Genomic DNA, 23,319 nt, shown 5'->3' with positions numbered 1-23,319 from the left:
TTACAACAATCAACTATCAAAAAATACATCAATATACAAGAAGCAAGAAATAATCTTCTATTGGTTTTATATTTTAAGTTAGGTTGTATACATTCTAATGAAAATAAAATCAAGGATAAAAAGTGTTTTACTGTACATCAATTATCAAAATTCTAACTTTAAAAATAGTTATTGTTATACTAATTTATAAATATTTTGCTTGGTTAAATAAGATACTTATTGAATTAAATGTATAATTTATATTTACTGTAATTCTTTTAAAATTATAGGATTTTAAAATTTTTAAAATGATTTTTTTTGAGAAATATGCAAAATTATATATATATTACATATGAGTATATTTATTTTTAAGTATGTATTCCTTAAATAACAAAGAAGAAGATAGTTTGACCTTTGTAGATTAGATTTAGAAATCTTAAAATTATTAATTATTAAATAAGAACATTAATACTATAGAAAAAAGAACAAAAAATTATAATAATCATCATAAATATAAAACTAATAAAAAAATTAAATTTTAAAAGAAGCTATTATAACTAAGATAGAAAAAATCCCTGAATTTTTTACATTTGTCCAATTAAAAATATATTTTAAAGTCAAATTTCATTTAGAACTAATATTCTTATGGTATATATTTTTATCCTATTTTAATCTAACAAAAAATAGTGTTATATTCTATTTTAATCTAATATTATATAAATACATATTATAACTTATAACATTTAAAAACTTAATTATCTAATTAAATTTTATATATTTTAAAACTATATTTAAATAAATCAAATTAAATCAACAATAAAAAGGCTTAAAAAATGGAATTTATATCATGGACTACATAAAAATATGTTATCTTTTATTATAATAATTTATATTTAATTATGAATTTGATAAATTACATCCATTAATAAATTTTATACATGTTAAAAAATTTAATTTGATTTTAAGTATATTTTAAAAACTATATTGAAACATTAATTCAACAATAATAAACAATCATTGTTTCTAAAATCATAATTCTACATGTATTGAATTTATACGTTTTCTATAAAATATTTTATCTTTAGATTTTTTTTAAAATTATGTATTTTTAAAATTTTGTGCATTAAAATTAATTAATTAATTAAATTAATAGAAAAAATAAAATATCGTCCTAAAACTACCACAACCTATTTGTGGTGTTCAAACATCTGGACTCAAGTCCATGTTTTAGAATTGTGATACCAAGTATACAATTGGTGCATTGATTTTTCTGTAAAATGAATCCAATCCTGTTTTTTAACAATGGCATCACGGTTTTGATGTTGTCTATAATGTGGAGCATGCCACTACTTCTAAAACTCACATTGTCCAATGATTTTGCAGATGTAGCAAGAATTGTGATTGTGGCACAATGGCGGCCACTAGGTCTAAATTGCTATTTATTTAAAGTATTTGATTTAGTCTGATTTGTTTTTACTTATTTTTTGTTATGAGAAGTAAAAAAGTAATTGAAAAATTGTATCTACTAAATTTTTAAAAATTAATAGATATTATTATTTATAAATAAAAGTTTTAAAAAATAGTGATTATTGTTTATATAATCTAAGTTTTATATAACATTTGATAAGTAGATTGAAAAAGTAGAATTTTAGTGTATTCTGATGAATCATACAATTAAATGTATTTTTTAATATATATTGAACAATTAATTGTATTCTGATAAATGTTATTTTTTAATTTTATATTTTTTGATAAATCATATTTGAATTTTTTTACAATATATTTAATAAGGTCTATACTTATAGACAAAATGAAATACTAAGTGAAGTTAATGCATTGTATTGATTTTGTGATTAATGTATAGGATTTGGATATTTTGTCAAGATTATAACTTAATAAGGATTTAAAAATTGTTTATAAGATATATATAAATGGTTTTGGAATTATTAATTAGTTTATAGAGGTAATTTTTTTTATTTAGAAGTATTTGTATTTTTAAAGATGGAATGTATTTTTGCTCAATGGTAGTATGATATGAAGGAACTAATAAAGGGTTAGGTATAGAAAGAGCTTTGAATTGGTATAGAATCTAATACTCCTATTATCTTTGTTTTTTTTTCTATATTTTATTTATGGCAAGTTAGAAGTTTCAAGAATATGGTAATGAATTTGTAAAATAAATACTAATATGTTTAATAATTATTAATATTATTGCATTAATTAGTACATATAATAGATTTAATTTTTTAAGTTTAAACTTGAAATGAAGAAGTTTGCAAGGATGTAGATAAAATTGAGTTAAATGAATAAATAAATCTCATTTTTATTATCTTAATTGGTAGAATAAAAAAAAATAGAGTGAAATAAGAGTGATTGAAAGTTATTCTTATTAGAATTTGTAATAAGAACTTATATTGTAGTTGGTTGATTATATACAAGATATAGCTTTGTTGGATGATTTTTGAGATTTGGGTTGGTTTCTTTATTCAATCAAAAGGAAGTTGATGTATTTAAGAAATTTTATGTAATGGTATCATATTGTTATTGTATAATTTGTATTTCATGTTTGTATCTTTTTAAAATATTTTTTTTATTTCTATATTAAAATTTATAAGATATATTTCTTTAAATAAAAGTCGTTCAAGATTTAGAATTGTGATTTAGGATCAATATATTTTACAGTGACATTTTGTAAGTTGAACTTAGGTTATTTATCCCTATATTATTACATTCAAGATTTTATTCAAGAAGAAATATTTGTTAAATAGAAACCAATGTACAAATTTATGCAAGAAAATTGAACATGTTACAAAGATTTTTGACTACCTAATGACTTACAGCAATGATAGATTGAAGCATGGGCTTTTATTAAGTGAATTACTTTTTTATATTAAATAAATCTTATGTACAAGTAGAAAATTTTGGAAAAAAAATTGGTGCAAAGAAAAAATCTTTAAATTGAATAACAAAAAAAATTTAGAGAATTACTTTGGAATTTGAAATATTCTAATATAACAAGTGATATGTTTTTAAAATGTTATGCTAATAAATTTAGAGACAACATATTTTCTTCACTTGATGTTGCATCATGTGATGACGTAGAAGGTAATGATTATTTTTATATGATAGGTTGATCCATGAAAATAGAAAAAAATATTTTAAATATTATAGACTAGTAAAGCATCTGCTACAAAGATTTGATGATTAGCATTATACAGAAGTTAAAGAATTAGATGCTTTAAAATCATCAATAATTATGACAAGTCTTTAAATTTTAGAATTTTTAAAGATTCGGTATGGATCTTATAATCAAGAATATAAATCAAAGTGGTTGAGAATTTTATGTCCAACTAAAAAGATAAATTTTAGATATAATGAGTTTTTTAAGAAAGACGTGAGCATTTTGGCCAATTTATACCATTCAAACTTCATAATACATTATTTTGTAATAAAAATTGATGCCAATGAGATTTTTGAATTTTTTACAATAATAGTAAAAAATATTATTTTAATATAGAACTAAAATTAATAAAAATAAATTTAAGTGACATGTTGGTAAAAAAAAAAAAAAAAAAAAAAAAAACAAGTATCTCATATTTTTCTTATTGATGTTATGCATCAAATTGCAAAAAGAATGTATCACTTGCATGACATGCACATGCATATTATGATCTAAAGCCAAAAGATATTTTAGACAATACTTTAGAAACAAAAATTATAAATGATATTGTTTGACAATAACAAGAAATTGTAATGAATAATGTGAAGAAAATATATAATGCCTTCAATTTTATTGATTGCATTAAAAGTAGTGGTGATTGCTATGCCACTTCTTGCAATTTTTTAGAACTCTTTAAAATTAAATCAAAACCAAGAGATTTGAAGAAGGTCAAAAAATATTAAAATCTTTCTTAATAAAAAAAAATATATCTTGACTTTTAAAAATATGAAGAATTAAAGTCAAATTAATAATGTTGTTCTTTTGGATGACCTTTTGTAGCAACAAATTTAATATTTGAAAATATGTAATTATAGAATTTGAATGTAGATCCATTATTTAGATTATAAAATAGGATAATTTACTTAAATGTTATTAAAATGATATGTAAAAAAGTAATAATAAAAAAACCAAATCTTTAGAATTTAGAATTTTAATTTTTATACTTTCTAATTTTTATTATATTTTTTAGATATATGATAATGTAAATTAAATATTTAAATATTTATTATTAGATTTTAAATAATTTTATACATATAATAAATAAATAATTGTTATCAAATTTTAATATATTTTTTTAATTTTGTTTCTATAATGATTTTTATAAAGATACTAAGCATATTTTTTGTATTGATAAAGAATTCTCTTAGTTTAATTTTTTCTATTAGATATATTTAGTAAATATGAATTTAAAAAGAATTAGTAGATAAAAAATTGTACATGTTGTATAATAAATATATTAAAAAATTTAAACTTAAATAACTTGCAATTAAAAAATAATTCTACTATAGAAAAAATAATAAATTTAGTCTCTGAAATTATTAGAATTTGACTAAAAAGAATATTCAAACATAATCTTACTACCAAATAAAATAGAATACATAATTTTTTAAAAAAAATTAATTTAAAAAATTATAAAATATCATAATCATTATCAATATAAATAGGAAGTCTTCTTATTTTAAAAAATCTTAAATTAAGCAAGTTTTCAAGCTCAATATTAAGGCTAAATGAATTGAACAACATCTAATCTTAGACTACCTTTCATATGAGTAGATGTTCAAGCTTGACATTATTGCTATATAAATTGAAAATTTTCATATCTTTAACTATCTTTTAAATATTATGGTATTCAATCTTGACACTATTGCAAAATTAATTAGGCAATCTTACATCTTGATTATCATTTATGTAAGGAGGTATTTGAGCTTGATGTAATTTTCAAATAAATTGAGCAACTTCATATCTTTGTTAATTTTTAATAGGAAAAAGTACTCAAGCTTTACAACTTGACCAAATAAATTAGGCAATTTATTATCTTTGATTACTTTTAATATGGAAGAGTGGAGAGTGAAGGAACTATTTGACTTTGATGTCATTGCCAAATGAATTGAAAAATTTCACATCATTGATAAGTTTTGAAATGATAATGTAGTAAAGGCTTATGCATTATCAGATGAATTAGATAATCTAACATCTTTGACAAGTTTTGATATAAGTTGATGTTCAAGCTTGATTTTATTACCAAATGAATTTGGCAAATTCATATCTTCAACCATCTTTGAGATGATAGTGTTTTTAAGCTTGACATTTTGCCAAATAAAATTGAACAATCTTAGATCTTTGATTATCTTTGATATGAGAGGTTGATCAAGTTTAATCTTATTACCAAATGGATTGAGCAACCTCACATCTTTAACTAATTTTGGCATTAGAAAGTGCTCAAAGTTAATATTATTATTTAATTAATTAAGCAACTTCACATCTTTGACTACTTTTTACTTAATTAGATACTAAAGCTTTTACATTATTATTGAATGAATAGAACAATCTCACATCTTTGACTACTTCTGATATAAATAAGTATTAAAGCTTATTACCATTACTAAATAAATTAAAAAATATTACATTTTTAATTATTTCTTATAGATTCTAGTGGTCTACTTTGATATTATTACTAGATAAACTGTTCAACAATAAATCTTAAATTGCTTTTTATATGTAAATTACTTAAGCTTGATAATGTTACTATATAAATTGAATGATTTTAAATCTACAGAATATACTAAAATATGTTAAATCAAAAAATATAAAATATATAATTATATTTTTTTTTCTAGTAGCATCTATAGTAAAAACTACTACAATCCTAATAACTAAAAAAGAAATTGAGAAGGTAATAAAAACTTAATAAATTTAACTTTAGTTATTATTTGATTTTTAGTATAATAGATAACATCTCATTATTATTATTTTTTCAGGTAGTTTTATTCTTTACTTCAATAAAATATATTTTTAAAATTTAAAACCATATTAAATTTTTATATCAAAAAAACATCATATATATATATATATATATATATATTAAATTATTATATTAAATTCATAGATTATATTTACTAATTTTATTATATCTAAATGTTTTAAATTACTAAGATATTTTATTTATAATTTTTAAATTATTAATAAATTATTATAATTTTGTTAAAATTTTCAAATTCAATGATTATCTAAAACTTAAAATATTAATTCAAAAAATAAATAAATTATAAATGTATCTAAATTTTAATTTCATATTTTTAAAGATTAATTACACAATTCCAAATTAATATAAAAATTAATATTTTATACATAATTAAGATTCATTCAACTAATAAAATAAAAAATATTACATATTCTTATAATAAATAATAAGACATAATATGGTGATTATATTATTTTTAAAAAATATTGTAATATTACTCAAAATTTCTAAAAAAATTATTTTATAAGTTAAAAATATTACCAATTAAAATAAATAGAATACATTTTTATTTAATATTAGTACAAAAATAATGTAAAAAAAAACAAAAATAAAAACAAAACAAAACAAAACAAAAACTTAAATGCTAAATATTTAACTTCAATTGCAATACGTCTTATCTTTTAGAATGGAGTTAAGTTAAATATAAGTAAAGATGTCTCTATTTACATTTAATCTCATTGCATTCCAAAAGTGCAAGTAGTTTTGGAACTCATATTGGAGAAATGAGTTGCATCATTTAATGCTCACTACATCTTTAATAACCTTCTATTATTGCTTTATAAGCTATGAAAAAAATCATGCGCATTAGATAAGTATGATATGTTAAAGATGATTGTATGTGATGGCAATTAACACCAACAACGACTTTTAAATACTTTTAAAATCAAGATAGATAGATAGATATACACAATTCATTGATAATAAATAATAAGTTCTCATAATTGATGTAGCTCTGAAGACTAAATATTATAAGCCAAGCGTCTTCTCAGCATAATACAATGAAATTTAGATATTAATTATAGTATTGAGTTTGTGTATTCTATCAAAAAAAAAAAAAAAATTAAGCAAGTTAATAAGCAATCTTTTCTTCTTAACATGATAAAAGGAATACAAAAAAAAGTACACTAAGCATGTTTAGAATATTAGCATAATTTTCATAAATACTATTTATTTTTTATTTTTTATTGTTTCTATTTCTTTTAAATTTTTTTAGCAAGAAATCTTATAGTATATTTTAAGACATGGATGAAGAGAACATTCAATCTACTTTAATAAGTCAAAATATTGAAAACCTAGTAACATTGATAAAATGTTGCTTGAAGCCTAAAGATGTAAATACCATTGTATATGATTACAATAAGATTTTTTCATATTATATTATAATATAAATTAATACATAAAATTAATTTTTAAAAGTAATTTTTGATATTCTAAAATCTTTTAATACTCATAATTGCTATATTTAAAATCATATTACTTATATCAATGATAAAACTAGGTGTACAACTCCATACAAACTTGTTTACAAACTAGGAGTTTATGACAAACTATATAATTTAGAGATTTTATATTATTTATTTATTTTAAGTAGAAGTTTTTCCTGAAATTTTAATTACTTTCTATTGCAATAAATGTACCTAATTGGAAAAAATTACACTTTAGCTCATATGGTGAAGTTTTGAGGAGTACTAATGGTGTTGGTTATTGAACCTTTATCCCTTATTTGGGGCCAAACATAGAACCAAAAAAAAGCATTGGACTTTGCTCCAAGGTTAGGAATGAAGGTAGGATCATGGTGTAGCAAGGACATGTTTTAAAATGAATGCAATGCAAAAAAAAAAAAAGTATAAATGATAATAGAATATTGTTCACCTTGGTTATTCTACTTGCTATATTAAGTCTTATTAAATATCATTAATTCTATTTTAAAATTTTACTTTTAAATAATTTTAATATAATAAATTTTTAGAGATAGTCTAAAATATATAATTTGTTATTTTTAGCATATTCGTTTTTATTCAAATTTAATCATATTTTTTTATTTTAAAAAGTGTGGGATTTTTTTGACTTGCTAATAAATCAGATTTATTTCAATTAATTTTATAAATTAAAAAAACCAAAAAAAAAAATAAAGATTTTGTTCTGTAATTTTTATATTTATTTTATTTGCATCAATTTATATTTTTAATACTAAAAAAACTATATCTATTTATTTAAGAAATAAAATAGATATAGTTCATATAAAGAAAAATATAATATTAATTTATTTATAAAATTTTAATTAGATATTAAATATAAGAAAAAAATAACAAAATAGGAATACTATCAAATTATTTATACATTTTAATTATTGATATAGCTTAAATTCTTTTCAAAATAAAATTTCTTAAAATATAATCTTATTATTAGCCATAAGCTTTGGCATAAATATTGTGTATTTTAATTATAATTTTTTACTTATTTAATATATAAAGATCAAAATATAATTATATGATATTTATATAATTTCTTTACATCATTGTCAAACTATCATATTCTTGATTTTCTCTTCCATAATATTAAGCAAGATATTATCAAGCTTTAAATTATGATGTGCAATATATATATCATGCAAGCAACACATCCCATTTGTATTTTGAGACATGTATCAATATATATATATATATATATATATATATATTATAATTTATTTGTCTATATTATTCTAACATCTTCCTTAAATTTGCTTTCATCAATTTTATCCCTAAATACAAGTTTTTTTTTTTTTTTTTTTTTTTTTTAATAGGTATACAACATGGACTACTTTCATTTGCATTTTTCTTTACTGCAAAATAATATTTTACAAAGTAAAAATGGGTTAGCCTTACTAAAATATTTATAACTTTGATAAATGTTCTATCAAATTCAATATCTATTTTTTTAGTTGCACACACAAGATCCAACCACTTTGATTTATAAACCTTATCATAAGTTCCTTTGTTCAATTGCCTAATAATTACAAGACTTTTTATGTTTGATGATAGTATAAACTCTTCTATGATGTTATATTCAATTTTATTGGAGTAATGCTTTAAACGCATATTATCTGTCACACATTTGCAAGTGATATCCTTTTACATTGTGATAAATTAACTTTTCTTAAACTAAACGCATGACCAAGTTTAACTAGAAACCATTGAAACTTTATAATATGTGATGTATATACATAGTGTGTATAGGAGATATTCTTGAAGATAAAGAAAATAGTATCAAAATTGTCAAACTATTTCATAGAGTATTAGGAGACTTCTAATTTGATCTTCTTAACTACAAGCAGGAAAATAGAAAAGAAAAGTATCTTACATATATTAAAATTGGCCAAATAACTATTGAACTTTTGCAAGATGGAATAAGGTTTAACAATATTTAAATAGTATTTCAAACTTTTTATATGATTTTTTTTAAATGACCAAATATTTTATTTGAATTAAAAACTTCAAAAAATAAAACAATATTGATAAAGTGCATATGCTAGAAGAGTATAATATTAGATTCTCAGTGAATTCAAAATAAATAATAAAATCATTTTTTTTAAATAATTAACTTCTCAGTAATACTTAAAATAATTTAAGAATCTGAAGATTGTAGCGATACTAAAAATATGAATAAATTTCTAGAACATTTTTGTTTGAATTACTAATATCTGATTTTTAAAAAAGATACCATAAAAAAAATTACAGGAAAATAATCATTCTTTAATGTTATGTTATCTTCAAATATGTGTGTAAGTAAACCATGTAATAGAATACAAGACAAAATCAATTAGTTATAAAATATTAGACAACAAATATTCAAATCAAATTTTGTAGTTAATAATTTATAATTACAGCAAGATAATGTAATAAAAAATTAGATTTTTTTTTTTTTTGAAACTGAACCAAAATAAAACTTAAGTTTAAACAATAAAATATTTCTTAAATTACTAACATCTTGAGTATTAAAAGAGAAATGTCAATTCATAGACAATCTAAACTCCTATATTGTGATTTAATCATCCACATTTTCCCAAATACAAAAAGTCCTAGGATTTCTCCACAGTTCACTACAACAGCTTTAGTCCCAATTTGCCCTCAAGATGAGATACAAATAGCTTTGATACCATTCTTACTACCAATACAACATGTTATTTCCATTTCTTGAATAATAGAAATAAAATGAAAACAAATCAAAATCGGACTGTGGGATAGGGTACGAGGAGAAGAATGGGGATAGGGACGACAAAACCATTTCTGTGCAATGCTTGTGACAAGAGACAGTCAAGAACATGCTCTGCCACATGCAGAACGTATGATTGTTTCTGACAGCATGTAAAATGCACAATTGCTGCATTAGAATCCTTCTCGGCATACATATCATTGATGCTTCTACAGGAACAATGGAAAGAGCTGAACACCAACATTTCAGATGAATGTTTGATAAGTTCACAAACCGACCATAAAGTTTATTAGAAACACTTCAAACTCACTTTCTGGTCGAGATAAAGTGATCCACAGGAGGACATATCCTTAACCAAAGTTGAGTTAGAGCAACATCAAAGGTCTTACTTCCACCAAAAAGACATTTTCAACGGATAAGCTGAAGCATGGTTAGTGGAAAATTTGAAAACGTATTATGATCAGGATTGTGCTGCGACTATGTCCTAATGATTACGAGAATTCAGGCAGTAAACAGGTTTGGATAAGCATAATCCCAAAGTTCAACGTCTATAATTTTTCTCAGGACATAACTAACGCAAACTAGTAGCAAGATTTAGTCATGCAAACAATCCAGCCAAGAAACAGACAAAGAATCACGAAAGTGAGATAAGAAAAAGAAGAATAGAGGAGTGGTTATATTATCAATCCATACCAGGTGCACCCGAACAAATATCAAATTGCTTCGACAGAAATCCAAATGGCAAAAGAAACATGACGGTGTTCACTAAAGTCGCTCAACGGCGCTTGAATAGTCGGTGTAACTTTCAATTTGTAAAATACAACGGTCATTACACTGCACATTAGGGTCCAATTTAGGCTAGTCGACTTCAGTCAAGCTGCTCTAGGGATGACATTATCTGGGGGAGGTTGAGAAAGAGTAACTGACCGGAGCAATTCCAAGGCAAAAACTAATCCCAGAAAGTGCGCCACCAGCGCATTGCCGGAAGCCTGCTCGCATTCAAACAATGAACACAAGAACCAAATCAGGTCCAGAAACGTAGCAAATTGGACATGGATGCAGTACATGCGACGCATCAGTATAATTTAACACAGAATCGCCAATATTAGAAAGGCAGCCCTCAGTGGGTAGTCGATTGTGCACATCATTTGGCACGATTAACCTCGGTTAAAATACTTATATAATACTCAAAGAGAAGAAAGAGAAAAAGAAATACCAGACAACTACTAACGAATATAAGCCACATCAATAGGTTGGTAATTCCAGGCCTCTCACCTGTACAAGAAAGACGTCCAAAGCAAGAACCGGGCTAAACTGTGGCGAAGCTCCTTGCAAATATGGAACACTGGAAGAAGTGAGAGCCTTCGCAACCAGTACACCTACGGTTGCTTGTAAACCTAACACCGACGACCCTAATCCAAGCAGGTTGATCACAATTCCACTCTTTAATTTCTTGATTACTTCTGCCCGTGGAGGCGCCTGTTCACAATAACATTCCTCGTTTGAATTAGAACGTGATTGCACTGGGAGGCAACGACTGAAAGAACGAAGTGCTGCAGAATTCATCGCAAGGTACCTTAGCAGGATCATTTGTTGCCTCGCGCAGTCGCTGGGATAGGCGAATGTAGCCGAACGACCAGAACACAGATAGAAATGCTGCCGCAATGCCGCCTGCAGTGAGGTAAGTTGACACTGGAGCCGTTGCTTGGCCAGTGATGGCGACGGAGAATGCCAAAATCACCGCTGCTACAACTGTACAAACAAGCTGTCCCCAGAATCCCAACTGTCCAAACCTCTTAAAGTAGCCAGCAGTCCGCTCTAAACGCTTGGAGACCTACAAAATCAGCACCAAGATTTGAGTTCAGGGTGTGAACACAACGAAGGCGAATGCCACGCAAATTCACACAATTGCTCTGCAAGTACTCGGATCTATCGAGGTACATAAAAATCTGTTAGATTATATGAAAAAGCAACACCAATCCAAGTGAAATGACATGAGGAACAAAAGCAAACTCATGCACGGGTCTTTCTCTGCCAAATCAAAACAACCCAAAGAATGCTTTTCCTTGCTCAGGGTTACAGAAACACAATGAGTAGGAGCTGTCGACATGATAAGATGAGCTTGAGAAATTGATTAATCAGAGCATTTTCTTGGTTGCAGGGTGGTCACTTGCTCAAAACAGTTTGAAGCTATACAATAGCAGCTAGAGCTAAGGCAGAACCCTAAATAAAGAATTAGATTAGAGTCGGAAGAATGAATTTTCCACCAAAATACGTTTGAGGAAAGAAGCGGACAGCGAACACAAACACACCCGCTGACGGAAATATAAAGCGAGACACACAGAAGCCCTGTGAACCAACCTGAGCGAGCCTACTCGCTTCCTCTTCGCTCGTAAATGCATCCTTATCATACGCCCCAACGCCTCTAGCTTCTGCCCTGACCCCGTAAGTGCGCGGCTTCGGTTGCAATTTCAGTGAAGGCAGCCCTCGGACAAGAGACGCCCAAGGAAACAACGAAGCCGAGGAGGACGGCTGCGCTGTAGCAGTAATGGCCTCGCACTCAGGCCGTCGGAGAGGGATCGATTGCGATGCAACGGACACAGACCCACATTGATATTGACGAGTACGCAACGCTGTCAAATTAGGGCTGCAAATCCTGCCCTGTACACCGGCTTCCAGCAAAGCTAGCTGCATTGTGGATTAAACCTCCCCTGTAGCTCAGGATCTCGAATATGAAGCCCACTTCTATGAGGCAACAATTGCAAAAACTCTACCCCCTTTCGCAGAAGGGACAACACGGACTCAAAGCGCACAACCTCAATTGGACTGGGAATGAGCGAAATCAGATAGTCGACAGAGTGGCTTGGGAAAAATGAGCGACACATGTCGGAGTGCGAACCTGCCTCCAGGTGCACAATGGCTCTGTTCATCGTAAAGTTCGCACAGGTGGAATGATAAACGGATGTTTTTGAACGTGAAATCTCGGTAAATCTAGGGACGTCAATCGACGTTGACATAGTTATGGTAAATACTTTTCACTGATGATTCTTGAAGAGTAATAATCTTTGATGCATTCTTCGATAGTTCTTTGTGCAAAATGCTTCTGCCACCAGACGAAATTTCGAATTTGAATAGATTTAAATTTCTTGAGGTGATAGGGGGAATAGTACAACCAGCAGTGCGAGAAACGATCAAATGATCACAACCAATCGTGTACCTCAAAGCATCGGGCTCAGATATGCTATTTGAAGTCCACAGACGGGGCAGTGAGCCGAAAACCTTCTCTTGAGAGCAGTTAAGAAGTGCAAACAATGTGCTAGAATCGTCACTCGGTCCCACCAGGTATGCTCGCAGTAGCTCGATGAAGGATCTCTGTGCATGATGCGTCTCATTGTTTCCTTTCTCCCATCTTGAGTGAAGTACTGCCAGTGTTGGAAGCGCATCAACGTCACACACAGGCATACACAAGCCATGCCTGGCCCTAGTAGCAGTATAAATTCACCTTCACAATACGTCATCACTGAAGTTCGTCTGAATTGGAATTGTATGCCATACAGAGTTGGTAGCTTATCAAAAAATAAATAAATAAATAAAATAAATCACTGTTGTGTCGTCCACATCAACGCTTGTTTTCATAGCCTGCTACAGTGGTACAACTCATTCAGAAGGGCGGGGTGACCAAAGGGAACTCAATGCATGAGGACGATCAAAGTAGCCTACCATTGTAAGGAGCCCCTGGGATGATTGGCGTGTGGTGAACAGACGCTGTGTATTTCATCCAATACCTCTTGTCGTAAACCATCAGCCTGTCAAAACCCTCGAAATAAACACTAACTGACCGACCGACAAAAAGAAAATTTAACTAACAGCATGCCGCGAAAACTAACACGATAATAACTGTTACGTGTAACATCTAAGGTGCTTGCATCCCTTCGGAAATTTTCTGGAAGTAGCCGATATTTAACGATTGCTGCAATGTCAAAGGTTCTATCTGCAGGAGTCATATCTGCATCAATGAAAGCAGAAACGTCACTTCGAGAATGATATAAGAGCCAGGTCCGACGCAACAATGCTGATAGGAAAATCACACGTTCCTCACTCAGGTTCCCCGGCAATTGCAATATGAAAGAAATTACGACGTTTAAACGTGAAGACAAATTCTACACACACAACCTAAAACCGTCTGATAATTAACGTGGTAGACCGTGTCGATCGCATCCCCTCGAGCGGTAAGTATGTCAAGGCAGGAAAGTGTAGCCACTGCATTCAGAATTTGCGTTCTCTGCAAGGGGATTCATGTAAACCCGTTAAAACTATTGAACATAAGTATCCTGAAGACCTTGAACTGAAACTCCGTCGGAAGTAAGAATCTTTCATTGATGAAGTCTATACTGAAGTGGTAGAAACGAATACAGTGTCAGAAAAGACATCAAGAGAAACCAGAAGATGATCAAAGCATCGAAAGAAGTAGCTGAAAGTTTCATTGTATAAATGCAGCAATAGAAAGAAATTTTCTGGTCTCCAGGGGAGACAACGTTCTCAACCCCATTGTAATATCAATCCAGCAAGAACGTCAATGACACCACACTTAACAAAAAAAATCTCATACAGAATGTTAGGTATACAACATAGCTTACAAGTTCAGCTTGTCCTACAGGAGCAAACAGAGAGAAAAAATGTAAAGCCGACTTGAAGTTTTTAAGTAAATGGCGACCAAGTTGCATTTACAGTCGTATACTTTACGGCTCTCATCCACGTCGGGGAATATATCCACATTTGCAGTAATGTCTTCCGTTTTGCTCGACCTGAAAACCAGATCCAGTTACGTGAAGGAAGGACGGCAGTATCCGATTTTGTCTTCAACAGCACAAAGTAGTCTCGCATGGTGTCAACAGTAATTGTTGCCCATTCCACCACGTTTTCGACCTAACCTTGAGGCTTGTATGCCAATGACTATGGGAAACCCTTCTTCGCATCAAAAGTTTTAAAAAATAAAACACTTCATCTGAAGTTTTCATGTGTCTATACCTGGTAGTTTTGTAGGATCACTATCATTTATTATAGAATGTATGTTTGATGGGGCCATCATCACTTTGTTTAAATTTATTATAGTATGTTAAGTAATTTATTTATTTGTAGCATTAACTTGACACTATGATTTTAATTTTAATATAATTTTGTAACAAAGAATTTTCCAATCAAACAAGGATTATTAATATGTTATTCATGATTGGTTTCAAAATGTTTTGTATAATTTTAACTTATGTATAAACACCAAAAGAATCAAAGGCATTCTTCTTTTTAATATTATAGAATTTTGACATCATCTCTACCAACAACAATTCAATTGCTAAACACCATGTATGCGATTTGAAATGCCCTTCTATATCTAAAATGTGAACCACATATATCTAAAATGTAGACTATAGATATACATGTAAAACAAGAATTGCTAATACTATTACAATTTTTGCTAGAACCACTACAACTTGCCATCCATCTTATATCATCACAATTTTAGCTAATGCCACCACAAGTTGCTCTAAAATTGTGTTATACACTATAATATACTTTATAAAACCTTTTTAATGTATACCATAATGGATAAAGTACACATTTTTTATAAATGTATATTTTAGTATTTCATAAAGTTTATTGTGGTATGCAATGCAAGTTTAGGATAGCTTGTGGTGATAGCAAAAATTGTGATGATGTGTAGTGATGGCACTAGCAAAAAGTATGGTGGCTTTAGTAACACTATATATATATATATATATATATATACATATATTTTATATTGATTTTGTTGTGGCATTCCAATTATCTGCAACCATTATTTGATTTTTGACTAGAATTGCCAATAAGATATTTTTGCTTCTTTAAGTTATAGCCATAACTAAATAAAGAAAAAATCATTTAAAGAGAAAAATAAAGTCTTTATTGTAAATATTTGCTATAATTTCTTAGTTTGCAAAGCAATTTTGAATACTAAAGAGGCAATCTATGCATTCACATTGTTACAAAGTGCTACATCATACATCATACTAGTTCATGCAATTTGGTGTGGCAAATAAAGAAAGGACTTTAACAAGGTTGCTTAGATCATATTGCCTTTGATTTGGATTTCAAAGGATTTAAATGTCATCCATTGTCTACAATAATTATAAAATTTGTTTGTGTAAAATCTTTCTTCAAATCTTGTTTTTTATTTTTATTATTATTGTTGTTATTTCACAACTGCAATTCTTTAATTCAAAGTGCTAGCATTTGATTTGATATTAAACATATATTCTAGAAGATAAGAGTATCAATGACATATATTATCTAATATTAGAGTGCATGGGAGATTTAACTCAGAAATACACAACTTGTATATGAGTGTAGGACAAACATCCAATTGTGTGAATGAAATTCTCTTGGACCACAAATTTTTAAAGAATACAAATACATTGTCCAAAAATTGTGGTCCAAAATTTGCACATTTGGACCACAAAATTGGTTGTGAAGGCAAAATTGCAAAACACATCTTGGATTGTATAATCACTTGTAGATGCAATATTAGTGGAAGTAATATTTACAAACAATATTGAAAGATGTAAGGAAAGTATAAACTTGTGTGAACAACAATATTTCAGCAGCATAGTCATAGTTTTTGATACAAAGTATTGCAGCTGTATCAAGACCCTTCAGCAGTGAATATCAGGGGATTACCTTTTATTTAATTATTATCTGCAAAACTTTATCAAAAATAATAACTGAATCAATTATGCTAATAGTGGAAAGTTGTAAATTTATTGTAATTAAAGGTTTTCAATAACCTTGTTGTGATCCACATGGATCTGAATTGAAGAAAGTACTTCATAATTTTCTCTGAAATGTTGACTAATGCAGGAAATGGAGGACCTATGCAACATACTAGTCCAATAGCATTTGGTAGGTGTTATAAAGTATGTTAGTATATTTATTTTATTGTATGTTAGATAATATTAGTGAATGATTATCTAAAACAAATGTTACATGATATGTGTATTTCTTCAATCTTACATGGCATGGTGTGCAATAAGTGACTTGTTGTATATTGTTAAAATCCAAATGCAATCTAAAAAAGAAAAAGTATAGAGAATAATTTATTTGTATTGTTTTGTGAAGTAGTGAGTGTGTGAAGTGAATTTGTAAAAGTCATCATCTTCCTAAACAATAAGCATCAAACCATTGGGATAGTTAAACTCAAGCATTACTAGATGAAGCTAAATTTGATTGTTTGTATAGTCTTAAATTGGTTTATGCTTCATAAATATTTTTATTTTATTTCTTGAGATATATATATATATATATATATATATATTATGATGTTGAAAGAGTATTTACGTACATGGTTAATTCTTATTAGATATTATAGAGATGGTTTATAATTGAATATTGAAGATTGTAGCCAACACATAGTTGAATAGCTTCTATAGCTGCCATAGTTGTTGTAACTTACTAAGTTGTCATGTGGCTTAAGAATACAAATATCTATATGTTAATAGTTGGACTAATTGTTGGTGTGTTAACACTAGAAAGTTAATATTGTTAGACTATAGACTTATGTTACATGAGAGCTTCAAGGAAGGTTCATTTTAAACAATTGGTTGGGCGATGAGCTCATTTGTATTTGCTTCATTAAAATTTTGTTCTAAAAGTATACTTCTTCATATTTTCTCATAGATAACTTATTGAATTTAATATGTATATAGTTATTCAATCAATACATCAAAAAATAAAATAAAAGTATTGAATATTTGAATTATAAAAATGAAATATATTTTCAAATTAAATATTAATATATATATGTAAACAAATATGTTTTTAGAGTTGTATTTGGCTTTTGAAGTTCGAATTATTATATGAGGTTATTATGAAAAATGTAAAATTTTGGTTCAACAGAACAAAAAAATTACAATTTTTTTGCAAAATACCAGTGGAAAAATAGTCCTTATTGTTCATAGAGAAACTAATCAGAGCTTGAGTAATGAAATACTTCTAGACACAATAATTATGTGTGCGTATATATATATATATATATATATATATTTGCACAGTTTAGGATGTCTATCATCTTTATTGATTTTTTGACAGTTAATTGTACCACTTGTCTTAAAATGTGTGTTTTTGCTTTTTTGCTTTTGGCCATGTTGAAAATCCTTTCAATGTAAGTTATTGGTTAATGTATCTTTCCTTGTATTAGATTTTTAATATCTACAACATCTTTGAGAATCCTTGTTGTTTCATACAGTTGAGTCACACAAAATAAAATAATAGAGGATAGTATCAATATTTCAACAAACCTGATGATAGTTAGTTATACAATTCAAGTGAAAATTAAAAGAATTGTAATAATTTGCACGAAAAAATCATTTGATTTAAAATTCTTTAAGATATCAAAGTTTTTTTGAGAAAAAATCTCAAATTGTTACTAATTAATATACATCTATATTTACTTTGTTTTAATTGCATGTTTTTCCAATTGAAATTCATGGTAGATTTTATGATGTATTAATTTGAAGAGAATTAACACAGAAGTAGTAAAATATCTTCAACCTACAGACGGTTTTTTTCTGTTTTTTTATCATGTTTATTTTTACAAGTTAGTCATAAAAAACCCACTTATGTAAAATTAATATTTTATAAAAATTCTGTTAGAACTCACAACTTGAAGTAAATATTTAATACTTTCAAGTACTTTTAATTATAGCAACATGTAATTGAAAAGGTATACTTAAATCTACCAGTATAGATTTGTGGAAAATAACATTATAACGAGCAAAAAATTGACATTCAGGCTTGTCAAATATATATATATATAGATATAGATATATTTATATATACATATGTATACTTTTGAAACATTGTTATACAACCCAATGACACATATTTTTCACATGTTCATAGTTTTGTTTAAAAAATATTCTTGACAATGAATTTGAACTTTATCCCAATAAAACGAAAATTCATCCAAAAAATAATTTACATCAAGTATTAAACAATTAGGTAAAACATTTAATAAGATGTTTGATACAAATGCTATATGGATTTTCTATTCATCCAGTACCAACTGGGTACCTATTCCACTGTAGCCCAAATTGTAGGACTAATAGGAGTGGATAAGCAGAAGATTTCTCACCTTGAGTACCTACACTTATCTATTTTTACCCTAAAATGATAACAACACTAATAGGTATTATCGATGTGAAATATTGTATTTAAAAGTAAAGTTATAAAAGCAAAAGAAAAAGAACAAAGGAAAAAAAAGCATATCCATTGCACAATGAACGAGAGACTGTCCTTGGAGGAGTCAAGAAGGTAGAGAGAGAATCAATTTCTGCCTCAGAATCGTTCTCCCCCATCCTCCCGTGGACCCGCGATTCAAACAAGGGGGAACGGGTAGCCGGCGGGGAGGAGGCCGGGCAAAAAGCAGGATCGCCCCCGCCAAATCCTGAGGTTATTTTTTGAATTCAGAGTTTACCCCGCCATGTTTGTGAGCATCAAGGGGTGGTGATGACGACGGCTGTTGGAGGGTTGGTAGGAGTTTCGGGGAGGGGGGGATCGGCCGCCTCGGTCCAGGTCTGGGGCTCCGTGCCCCCGCGTAGACTGTGTCGTAAGTAAGTATGGGGGAGATGGATGCGGAGTGGGGAGAGGAGCGAAGATGCCCCATAATCTCGCATTTGCCGCAGGAGGCAGAGCTAATGCCGCTGCCTGCCGTTCCTCGCCAAGCTGCTGCTACTGCTGCTCCTGTTGGCGGCCATGGACTCCACGCTACAACTGCAGCTCGTATCTGTCATCGGCTTGTTTCGAGGTGGTTCGGTCTGCATGGGTGATCTATGTGCTTGAATGTCTTTTAACACAAATAAAATCTAAGCGCAGCTAACGAAACGAATTGCGTTGTTGAAGGTGGTGCTGGAAAGAACGCGAAATCGTTGGCCTCTGATGTGAAAGAGATTCTAGCCTTTTCTGTACACGAGTGAATAAGCCTGGTAGAAAGTGCTTCTGGTGCGAATATCAAGGTCGCTGGCGCAGGTTCCTTCCAATGAGTTTGACTCGATCGTACTTACCCACTTAAAACCCCTGATTACGACGATATCACCTTTTTACTTGCGTGGATGTTTGTGTGCAACTGGACCTATAAATAGCACGCCCATGCAGTGAGAACTCCAGACTTGAGAAGAATTGCGATGTTGTGAGTACCGCTGCGATCGAGTTTCGCCTTAGGGTTGAGGAATCTCACTTGGTCCTGGATTCATCAGCATCGCTTCATGTTCCAGAGCTAGTTTTTTGTTTCTCGACGTTGATTTCTTAAGTAAAAGGTTAGGTCGGGAACTCAGATCAGCTCGACTACCAGAAGATTGGTGGTTGTAAGTCCCGAGTGCTGAAGTATTCTGAACCCCTCTTGACTCCAAACTCTCCAAACTACAAAAGCCTCGGAAGCATGCCTGAGTAATTAGAAAGTTCTGAGCGCAATGTCAAGAGTTGATCCTCGTTCCCTCTAATCTCTTCCTTGCCCATGCACTACAGTCTATGTGTTCGAAAGTTTCACATTTGTCCCTAGGATCTGTACGCTGTAGAGATGGTGCTGTTGTAGCGTTAAGTGGCGTCTCCTAATCACTAATCTTCATTCGATGCTGCGTATTAGCAACGAGCTAGAAGCTGAAAGAAGAATTCGCATTTTCATCGTGACAACGAAGCGTTCATGCTTTGAAGAGTAAATGTTGATGTAGATGGAGCAGTTTCATGCGAATGAGAGGAAGATATTCTGTACCATTTTCGAACCTTTGTCATAGGATTACACACGCAGAATTTTTTCTTGATAAGACCAATCACCTAACGTGAAATCGCTGCGTGTGTATTCCTAGACAAAAGGTTTGAATGGAAGATGCTCACACTATCAGCAGGTGTCCTGGACAGAACATGGATTCCTTTGTTCTTTGAGTAATCACTAACAGCATGTATGTCTTCGAGGTGTTTTGTACAGATGAACAACAAAGCAGTGGTTCGCCCTTTACCAGTAAACATCACCCTCCACGCTTCAATGGCGATACGATGGGTAACAGGAATTATTAGTCCTCTCTAAGACGGTGGCTGTTATATTTTCATCGATTTGTGGTCAGAAGGAGGACGGGCATACAAGGCCTCTATCGAAGATGATCTCAAAAGTGGAGGTGGTTGGCGACCAGCTAGGTCTAAACTTTTATTCGAGGATATTGAGTCATGATCTTCAGTGGATTAATTTTCTGTGGATCTGCAGAATGCCATCACATTTCATTAAGAATGGTTCAAGTTCATTCGCATGTTTTACCGCATTTGCATTTGCCCTAGTTAATTATTGACCAGAGATGTTGGACAGCATGAATTTCATGTCACCTCAGGCTCTCTAATATTGATTCCGGAGTTTCTGAATGTGTTTGAGCAGGCTGGTGCTACTTGCAATCTCATAAAACCAAGTCATTTCAGCTCTTCTTTCTGGCGGACAATGCTAATTAGAAAAATGAGTTACATACGTAATGTGGTGTGACAAGAAAGACCTGCATCCAGTTCTCAAAACATCTTTTGAATACTTCATCAAAATCACTTGCTAGTACGTCAGTTTTTACAACGATAAGTAGGGACTCCAATCAATCATCGATTCTTACCGGTGAAGACTCATTGCAACCTAACCCTGGTACTGCGACGTCATTAAGGAGGGACAAGAGCTCTCACGCCGGTCTTGGAGAAGAAGCGTTCCGCAGCAGCAATTAAGGATCAATATTGTGTGATTCTGCAGTGCACGCGAATACATATTTGTTTCTTCAATCCTTAGGCACAGCGCCGCAGCTATGATAGTATGCAATGTGACACTAGTACTTCGAAAACTGTAGCGACGTTAACTTATGTATTCAATACTGTGAATGATCTTCATGACGCAATCTTCATTTTAAACAATGATGGTCTAAGGTATTCTGCGTGAGTTATTGCTGTTCAAGCGCATCGTAAATGCACACATGATTAACGTCCCACGCATGCAGTCAACCATCAGTGGTACGCTTTTGTTGTATGCTAAAATTCGGATTCGTCTGTGGAGGTGCTTTTCAATTTTGCTGAAGTATTCAAAAGACATCGTATCTCACTCATTGAGGATGAATGCATCAACAGGTTGTTTAGGCCTTGAATCTGTGAATTGCAGGCACAAGAGTTGCCGAGGATGACTGATTTCGACATGGGATGACCATTTGAATGGCTCTCATTCCAGTCTCTGAATCAGGAGACGATTCTAAGCATTCACTGTCCTGAAACAGTAATGGGAGGTAAGAGTTCACTAGGTATTATTGTCTTGCAGAATAAACGTACTCCTCAATTTAGTCCCTTTCACTCTCACGTCAAGCGTCGTATACAGAGCAAGGAATAAGTGTGCGCGTACACATTCCTTATACGTACCAGAGACGGAATGAGTGACAAATCGTCAATGATTGAAAGGAAATTTTATTCTCATGAAATTGTCAACGCCTCTCACCTAACGAACTATCCGTTCACGAAAACTCCTCATATCTGGTCGGCTCCCATGCTGCTAGTTGTTGGAGACATACTCAGGATGTTTTCGAACGCATTCTTTTGAGATTGATCTTTTTCAAGATAACAGACGGTATTCATGAAGCCGAACCATGTAATTGATATGAAATGTCTAGTAATGAGCTGACTATTCAACTGGTGATAACCACGAATCCATTGAACAGAAACCGGCCTGAGTTTCATTATTGCGCGCGGCTAAGTTCCGACACAAATCAATGGTCAGCGGTCAGCTTCAGAACAGGTCCTGAGAGGCAACTTGTCATCCAGGTTCTACGTAATCCTTCTCTCGATCTCCTCGCCATGAATCATTTGTCATCAACATCGATGGGGTAGAGAGAATCCATTCTCCCTTTCTAAACAACACTAGTATGGAATCCAACGAGATCACATTCCCTCATCTTTTTAGTTTAGAGAACAACCCAACTTCAAAACAGAATACCATGCAATGAATAGTGTGTTGAAATCAATGAAGTCATACGATGAGAAATTCTTTGCCATCCATAAATAACCATACATTTATTACTACCAAACGCAGAGCTAGGAG

The 23,319-nt window shown here is 30.2% G+C and overlaps 2 protein-coding genes and 2 long non-coding RNA genes across 8 annotated transcripts; 2 read left to right on the top strand and 2 right to left on the bottom strand.

Moving 5' to 3' along the window:
- Positions 1-10,957: 10,957 nt before the first annotated feature.
- On the bottom strand, positions 10,958-13,027 carry LOC112287308 (protein TIC 21, chloroplastic). The gene is made up of 4 exons (XM_024530203.3): positions 12,558-13,027; positions 11,773-12,030; positions 11,472-11,675; positions 10,958-11,185 (listed from the first exon to the last, which is right to left on the bottom strand). The coding sequence occupies exons 1-4, from the start codon at positions 12,888-12,890 to the stop codon at positions 11,069-11,071; spliced, it is 912 nt and encodes a 303-aa protein (XP_024385971.1). The 5' UTR covers positions 12,891-13,027; the 3' UTR covers positions 10,958-11,068.
- A 133-nt stretch (positions 13,028-13,160) lies between these two features.
- Positions 13,161-14,967, bottom strand: LOC141045818 (uncharacterized). 5 transcript variants are annotated; one of them, XM_073536492.2, is made up of 5 exons: positions 14,834-14,967; positions 14,370-14,478; positions 13,917-14,202; positions 13,414-13,716; positions 13,161-13,299 (listed from the first exon to the last, which is right to left on the bottom strand). In XM_073536492.2, the coding sequence occupies exons 1-3, from the start codon at positions 14,918-14,920 to the stop codon at positions 14,027-14,029; spliced, it is 372 nt and encodes a 123-aa protein (XP_073392593.1). In that variant the 5' UTR covers positions 14,921-14,967; the 3' UTR covers positions 13,161-13,299; positions 13,414-13,716; positions 13,917-14,026. The 5 variants fall into 5 exon arrangements, with proteins under 5 accessions (XP_073392593.1, XP_090109748.1, XP_090109747.1 ...); XM_090253622.1 differs by having other exon boundaries at positions 13,414-13,618; XM_090253621.1 differs by having other exon boundaries at positions 13,414-14,202.
- LOC149988238 (uncharacterized) lies at positions 14,292-14,925 on the top strand. The gene is made up of 2 exons (XR_016505071.1): positions 14,292-14,425; positions 14,854-14,925. It is a non-coding gene; the product is annotated as an uncharacterized LOC149988238 (long non-coding RNA).
- A 4,766-nt stretch (positions 14,968-19,733) lies between the features above and the next one.
- LOC149988237 (uncharacterized) lies at positions 19,734-21,527 on the top strand. The gene is made up of 2 exons (XR_016505070.1): positions 19,734-20,031; positions 21,205-21,527. It is a non-coding gene; the product is annotated as an uncharacterized LOC149988237 (long non-coding RNA).
- The last annotated feature ends 1,792 nt before the right edge of the window (positions 21,528-23,319 follow it).

Source organism: Physcomitrium patens, chromosome 10 (genome assembly GCF_059467195.1).
Source record: "Physcomitrium patens ecotype Gransden chromosome 10, ASM5946719v1, whole genome shotgun sequence".
Lineage (NCBI taxonomy): Eukaryota > Viridiplantae > Streptophyta > Bryopsida > Funariales > Funariaceae > Physcomitrium > Physcomitrium patens.
Note: the sequence above shows the minus strand (reverse complement) of the source record. Positions and strands in the feature narration are given on the sequence as shown.